This window comes from Oncorhynchus clarkii, chromosome 2 (genome assembly GCF_045791955.1).
Source record: "Oncorhynchus clarkii lewisi isolate Uvic-CL-2024 chromosome 2, UVic_Ocla_1.0, whole genome shotgun sequence".
Classification (NCBI taxonomy): Eukaryota; Metazoa; Chordata; class Actinopteri; order Salmoniformes; family Salmonidae; genus Oncorhynchus; species Oncorhynchus clarkii.
This window is the reverse complement of record NC_092148.1, coordinates 46,961,306-46,968,753: the sequence shown is the minus strand read 5'-3', so window position 1 is coordinate 46,968,753 and position 7,448 is coordinate 46,961,306. Positions and strand designations below refer to the sequence as shown.

At 40.8% G+C, this 7,448-nt stretch overlaps 1 protein-coding gene across 10 annotated transcripts in view; it reads right to left on the bottom strand.

Annotated features, from left to right (window-relative positions):
* Positions 1–1,529: 1,529 nt before the first annotated feature.
* LOC139368457 (AP-3 complex subunit beta-2) overlaps positions 1,530–7,448 on the bottom strand; it is an 89,509-nt gene continuing 83,590 nt past the window's right edge. For 5 of the 10 annotated variants that reach the window (XM_071107416.1, XM_071107425.1, XM_071107389.1 and 2 more), the window contains 6 exons: positions 7,008–7,236; positions 6,628–6,712; positions 6,231–6,328; positions 5,729–5,749; positions 4,123–4,261; positions 1,530–3,880 (listed from right to left, as the gene is read on the bottom strand). In XM_071107416.1, coding sequence (XP_070963517.1) covers positions 3,694–3,880; positions 4,123–4,261; positions 5,729–5,749; positions 6,231–6,328; positions 6,628–6,712; positions 7,008–7,236 — 759 coding nt within the window. In that variant the 3' untranslated portion in view covers positions 1,530–3,693. The remainder of the gene's footprint in view (positions 3,881–4,122; positions 4,262–5,728; positions 5,750–6,230; positions 6,329–6,627; positions 6,713–7,007; positions 7,237–7,448) is intronic. The other 5 variants (XM_071107435.1, XM_071107406.1, XM_071107445.1 and 2 more) reach the window with 3 other exon arrangements.

The following is a 7,448-nucleotide window of genomic DNA, read 5'->3' as shown; positions in this document are numbered from 1 at the left end:
GGAAGTCAAGTTCTGCCTCGGTATTGGCAGGAGCCAGTACCTGGATCAGTTACATGAATGAGCTTCAATGCTTTCCCAATCTCATTGACAAAAAGAGAATCAGCTGACTGCCATTGTGGTCTCATACTGCTATAGAATGAGTTCTGCAGGAGTTATGAGAAACAATGCTGAGAACTCAGCACATTTATCAAAATAAAACTGAAAAGGGATGCCTCATAGCTGTTCAATTCTAGACTAGGTCCAATTTTACAATGCATTTTTTTAAATGGCTTTGGAATTACCTGACAGGTGATGGACACCCTCCCCCTTGTGGTTTGTGGGTGTAGTGCACACCCCAGTGAGGTCCAGAGAGTTGCCCAACATATTGTTAATTCGGCGGAAGATATCACCATTACTGCATGTAGGCAGGGCTTGAGAGCCTGTATGCCAGTGGTCATGGAGCCTCAGGTCTTCTTTCTGTTTGCAGTATGAATGTAGAACATGCAATGTGCAACAGGCAGACAATACTGCACATACATAAAATGTAGGCTTTTATTCCCCAATAAAGTAGGTTTATTCCCCGTGTAGTCTAGATAGGAAACGTTGAAATAATAGGCCTAGTCTTTACAACTTGGCCTTGTTGGCTATTATTTCTCCGGTTGTCACTGCGTTTGAGGTAAACTTATTATCAGTCAAGTGATGGTAAAAACGCGATTAAATATGCACTAGACATAAAAGGCAACCATAAATACATTTACATCGTTAAACAGTTAGAGCTGGACTGGTGATTATTTATGAATGTGAAAATGTTAAATTGAAATAACATATTGAAAAAATATCTACAGCTAACGTTAGCAGTTGCACCGTGGACAAAAGCTAAAGATGCTAAAGGTTCATTTTACAAAAGGACATAGTCGTTGAACGACTGGGAGGTTTATTTTTATAGACAGCGCTCGACTATTCACACAAAAGTCTACTTACCAGAGAAAAGGCCATATTATTGGACAGGAACCCGCGTGGATGTGTCAAATATCTGTCTGCCTGCCTCGAAACACTACTTGAAGACTACTTTCAATACTCAGGTGTCATGATTAGGAAAATGTGTGTCAACTTATCTGTTAACGGCATGCGGGGTAATTCATTTGAAATGGCTGAAGCGGCACCACTGAAGTAGACTGAAGATGCACAGACCTGCAAATCAATTTTTTTTTAACTAAATTAAAATGTGGTACATCACGTCGTAGTTTCAGTACTATAACTTCCAGTATTTCATTGCCTCCTGTTAACCTCTGAAAACGGATTTTGAGGCACCTATTGAACTATTTTAAGGTTCAGCACGCGGAGGGAAATCACACTGTCTGCTCATGGGCCCTAGGGTCAATTGCTTCCAGACATGACGTCATATCACATCTAAATTGGATACATTGTACTTTACAAACAGGAAGTAGCTGAATTTGAAGACAAGTCGATAACAAATATCCACATCAAAGAGTATCAAGTTAGGTTTTCCATCTCTCCGGTCCATATACAAAAAGGCTATAGACATTGACACATTTCATCCGTTTTATTTCATTATTTTCATTTGAATAATAAATAAAAGCTTAAACATCACATTATTTCATAACCACACAGAAGATATGGTAGACCATAATCATGACATCAGAAAGAGAAAGCGAGTGTGCATTAAAATAACAATACCCTTTAAAGGATTGCTCCATCCATTATTATCTTAAATTCATTGCAAAGTTTTCATTTTGAGAGAAAGGTTTAACCATTCAAAGTTATATATAGCTTTGTATTTTAGGGGAGGAAATAATAGACCACTGCCACGTTTAACAGTACTTTCAATAAGGTACTTTTCATAAGGTCAATGGTATGAGTTAAGCAAATTATGTTCTCAAATTGTCTGCATACCAGTAGTAAAATGAATTTGAAATTACATGTATATTCAACTTAAATTATTTGTTCTTTGACGGTGTCATGACTCCACAAACCTGTGAATTAAGTTCACAAGCTTGAAAGATTTACCAGTGCGATACTGAACAAATAAAACAATTCAAATTTCAAGGAGTAAAAAACTGCTGTCATTTTCCCTTTTCTTTCACTCTTCAACTTTCTATGATAACTGTTGTTGATGCTTGCTGTATTGAACTCCTTTGGTGTGACGATACAAATACATGTTCCTATGGCAAAAAAAATCTAAACAAATAAATAAATAACATCACGTATGTCACGAAGGCAGCTTGCAGATATGCAGGTGGGTTATGTTATATCATATCACGTGTCTCCCCGATACAGAGCAAGGCCCTTTACCTGGTGTGACCCATTGGCGCCCAAGACAGCATAGAGCAGTTTCTTTAGGATCCCATTTCCGTAGGTCTCATTATGACAACATCAGTGGGTTTATAGCATGATAGAAACCACTTTTAAATATAGCATGGTTAACCTATACTGGAAATACAGTAAGTATATGCAAAAGTCAATGGAAAGGCAGGAAAACACAGATAGCTGCTGATTACAGAACAGTTTGCCTTGGGCCATGATGATTTAACATTGTCATGTTTGGAAATCATTCATAAACACAGACACAGACACAGACACACACTAACACAGACCTTAGATTTTGTATTAAATATTGCAATGCATTCAATCACGTTTACTGTATATCATTTTCAACTGCAGGACTCCCACTCAATAACATCTATTCTATGTGTATGACATTTAGCGGGCCAGGCGGTAGAGATTGAGAATAGAGAACTACACTATTCAAAAGGGGACTTCATTGAACATTCAGCAGACCAAAGTAAATTGAGGAGTGACCACTTTTTTCTTGATGATGATATACCCTGTTACTGTACCCAAGTAATGTTGGTAATGGTACCACACTACATTTTTAAAAAGGCATGGTGTTTTCTACATAGTACATTTGCGCTTGGCCGAAACAAGTATAGCAAGAGTATAGGTAGGAACTCGCAGTCTTTAGTTCAGACAATAATGTACTATACATCATGAGCCATTCGTAGATATGGCTAAAGAGAGCATGTCAAACCTTTACAGCAGTCATGACAAATGATAAGGAGGATTTTTGGTTAGGATAAACATCCCAATGGGCACTGACCTCAGTTCAATGTCTAGTTTTGATTAAAACATTTTTGAGTTAACATGAATTCAATGTGAAATCAACAAACAAATATAGGTTAAAAGTTGTGTGAAAAAAAAAATTCCCTTATGTTGATTACTTTTTGCAAATCCAATCAGTTTTCCATGTTGATTCAACGCCGTCACAGATTTTATTTGATCAGTGGGATGATTCTTAATGACTTATTGTCTTTACAAATCGTGTACAGTAATGCCATTCTGTAATTTGTTACGACGGTTCGTAGGAAGTGATTTTAAAAGTCAAAGTGGGGCCTATTATTTCCCCCAGATTTGCGTCTCTCGTATAAGTAAAAAATCATCATAATTTGTTTGAAACCTGCATTACATGGAGAATATCAATTGAGCGATGGATCAAACCTGTCTTCTACATATTCTTATCAGACTACCAGTATCTTAAGGAAGAGACAGAGGACTCTAAGTATTGGGGTATTTGGAATGGGAGTGGATGAATGTGTGGTTGTATGTATGTGAGTGAGCAAAGGGAGACAGAACCGAGCTGTAGGAGAGGAAGGAAATTGCTGGGGTCAAAGGTCAGGGGTCAAGAGTTAGGGGTCATCACTGGGTGAGGGCCTGAAGGATGTCCTTGACCAGCATCGTGCCAATCACCATTTTCTCACAGTTGACCGTCAGCTGGGCGGCCCCGTCCTCTTTGGTGACCACACTGACCAGTACAAGGCTGCCACTGGTCACCGTCTTCCCAGCGAACCTGTGAATCGGAAACGGGGGAGGAGGTACAGGAGGGCTAAGTTCAAAGATCAAAGAGCAGAAGTAAAGATGAAGTTGAATAGTTGAATCAATATGACACAAAACAGCAACATTCTTTCATGATTTCATAACTTCCTATTTGACACATTCTCCTACTATCTCCCCTGTCTAATAAAACATGCAACATACTAATTCAATAAATAAAAAAATATATATCAATATTTATTCTGGCGACATCTGCCAACTTTTACAACTTTTCCAAATGCCCGCCACCCTCACCTGCACTCCTTGTCTGAGCCACAGGGCACTCGGCTGAGGTTGGCGGCAGTGGTAACCCTTTGAACGACAGCGTGCTCGCCCTGACACTTCTCCTCCAGGGTCAGCTTCTCTGTGATCTCATTCATGCCCATCAACTGACCTGAGGACAGCACAAAATAGCAGCGGTCAACAGACGAGTGGTCAAGGAGTCTGCATCAGCATCTCAATTTATCTTCCCGCGATTCCTTGCATCCTATCTCCTCAGCTCCTTCCCCTCCGTATTGGAGGAGACGGTCCAAGGTCCCTCGCCTCAGACCTTCTTCTCCAATACCTTTTTAGGGATGCAAGGAAAGAGGATGTGAGGAATCGAGGAAAGATGAATTACAGGTTCCAGCTTGAGTGAGATTGAACATGTGTTTGAAGAAGGTCAATTGAATTTTTGTTTTTATGAATGCTCATTGTCACCAGAATCCTTCAAAATAGGAGACTGTCCCGTGAATACCTAACGTTTTAACCAAACCTTGTGTAATATCTCACACTATATGGAGGCATTTGTGTCCATATACCATTTGATACTACAACAATCTAAAAGCCATACAACTCTATAGGCTCTACTACCATAAACGTGTTGGGTTTTACACAATTCTCTTAGGACTACACTAACTATATAATGCCTTAGGATTAAAAGACTAGAGATATGAGCCATTACATAAGCATGGGGCTTAATGTGAAAAACTCTCGCAAAGCAGTGACACTTTCCTAAGAATAAGAAAGTAATCTGATATTTGCCAAAAACAGGAGTTTGAGGGGAATAGCCTGCATGTGGATTACTTTATTTATCAGGTTGCAGGTCTATAACTCATATTTCTATCCTGCTCGTCTTTTTGTCAAACTCATTTTCTCATATATCACTGTCAAACTTCCTTGAACATAGAAAAGGCTCCTGTGACGTCTTAGTTATATTTAGCTGAATTCAGCAAACTTATGCACAAACTTCCTCCACACTAAATCTAGAATACAATGACCATTAACTTGAAATGTATTATAAAACACCATTATATGCATTAAATGGAAGCAGCATGCTATACTGTCCTCTCACCACTCAGACAAAGTTAAGTTAGCTCTACTTCTCTAAAACATCTGAATGTGGCCTACAGTATGCATTAGTTACAGCCCCCATGTGTCTTACAGCCCGTATAACACAATCAATGCTGTGAAAGAAGAGCGCAATGGTTTTAAATGCAGTGCCTTTAAAAAAAATTTGACATCCTCTTTGCGCATTCCCGGAACTACAGTAGGACATTGATTTGGGATTAGTGGATCTAAGTGGAGCATTCCCAGTCATTCCCAGTGGAGCTACAGTACATGTTAGAGGCTGGGATGCAGGTTAGGTTAGGTCAGTTGTGTCTGCCATTGAAGTGAACTGGAGATACATAGTGCAAATAGTCATTGGCACCCAGGCATTAGATATCGCTGTGGGTATAGGAGGGAACAGCTTGAAGCAAGGGGGAGATGTTGAGGGGAAGGATGGGGGAGGAGAGGTTGAGTCTCGTATGGGGGGGTAGGTTGTTAAGGCAGGTGGCACATAGACAGCTGACGAGAACAAGTTCTATCAAAGGAAACTTACCTAGACTTTGTAATAGCGTCTCTATTGGGGCCAGTATCAAGAGGGAAGAACGGAGGATATGACACGTTTAAACACACAATATGGTTGGATTTGAGTTGAAAACCTTGCCCAGTGTTAGTGATTATGCTCCAAGGGTGACCATTGCTATTAAACCAAGTTAGAATGAATACCAAGGTTTCCTGGTGGATGTGGATTTGATCAAGTCAGAGGTGATAGTGCGGTAGTAGTCACATGCCATTATTAGGGTTAGTTTGTGTAGTGACTGGTGGAAACTGCCATTCATCACTGACAAAAAATAAATATACTATGATTTGCCTCAGAAATGTATTAATTCTTGAGTGTTCTTTTGGATACCAACTCAAAACAACACCCAGAGAGGCAAAGACATCTCAAAACACACTGCATCAATTCAGGGATTTTACTATTACAAAAATGGTTTCTTTAGCGCAGTCAAAATGGGGCCCATATTGTTTGATTTCCATGCATTGGTTCCTGTGCTCACCTTGCTCCTTTTTGAACTCATTTTCTGTCATAAAGATTGGCATCATCAGCTCTCCAACCGGTGGCTGGATCGACACAAAGAACTTCCTGGTGTGAGTGCTGCAAAGGAACAATAAGACATGACATGATTCACTTATAGGAGAATAGAGCAATAGGACTGTGCAGTGATTAGGGTCGCAAAATTCCGGAAACTTTCCCAGGAATTCTCTGGTTTTCCAGAACTCCCAATAAGATTCCCGGAATCAGGAGGGAATAAGTAGGTAGGGAATCCTACAACTCGGAATCTTCCAACCAGGATTTCTGAAAAACCCAGGAACTTTGGAAAAGTTTCCAGAATTTTGCAACACTAGTTTGATACTTGACTGGCCACATAGGGGGGGGTGCAGGCTCTTTTTTACCAGAGCTGGAAGTTGGCTGCCTGTGTGGAATCACAGAAATCGATGCCCATCACCACGCTGACAGTCTCGCCCGCAGGTAACACCTCTGAAGACAACAGAATATACTAGGTAAAAGAGACAGTGCACTAACTAGCCCAAAACAATGACAAACAGCTACCTAGATAGATCACTGAATGACTGAGGTGTAATTCTAATTTAAACTGACCCCGTTGCAAAACCTAACCCAACAAAGAACCATTTCTTTCAATTATCTTTTCCAAAAAGTCTTCTTCAGATAAAAAAGGGTTCCATGTAGAACCCTACCGGTCCTCAAAGGATCCTTTTAGAACCCCTTTCCAAAACTATTAAAAGAGGAATTCTGTTGTGAAATGTTGACTGACCGATCTCAGGAAACTCTTTGATCCTCATGCCTGATTGCAACTTGGCGTCCTCCACGTGCAGGCTCTTGGCCTCGGAGGTGGCGCTGTTGGTGAACTGGATTTTGACTGCCACCATGTGCAGGTCGGGGCTGAACGGCTGGCGGCTGAAGCAGTACTCCACTGACAGGCCCTCGCCGGTGATACGGTGGAGCAGCTCGTAGGTCTTCAGATTGCCGGATGGGACGATGGTCTGTGGTACGGAAACAGGTGGGGGGGGGGGGGGGTTGAGTAAAAACGGCATGTACAGCCAAGCAGGCTTACATATTGTATCAAACACCTGGACACTGGCTATAGTGTTGGGTTGACTGTCGCTGGACACAGTTTAGAATCCCAGTTGGGGTTACTGTAGTAGGTTGGCCCTTGTGGGTATCCATACCTATGCATGACTATGTATGACATGTG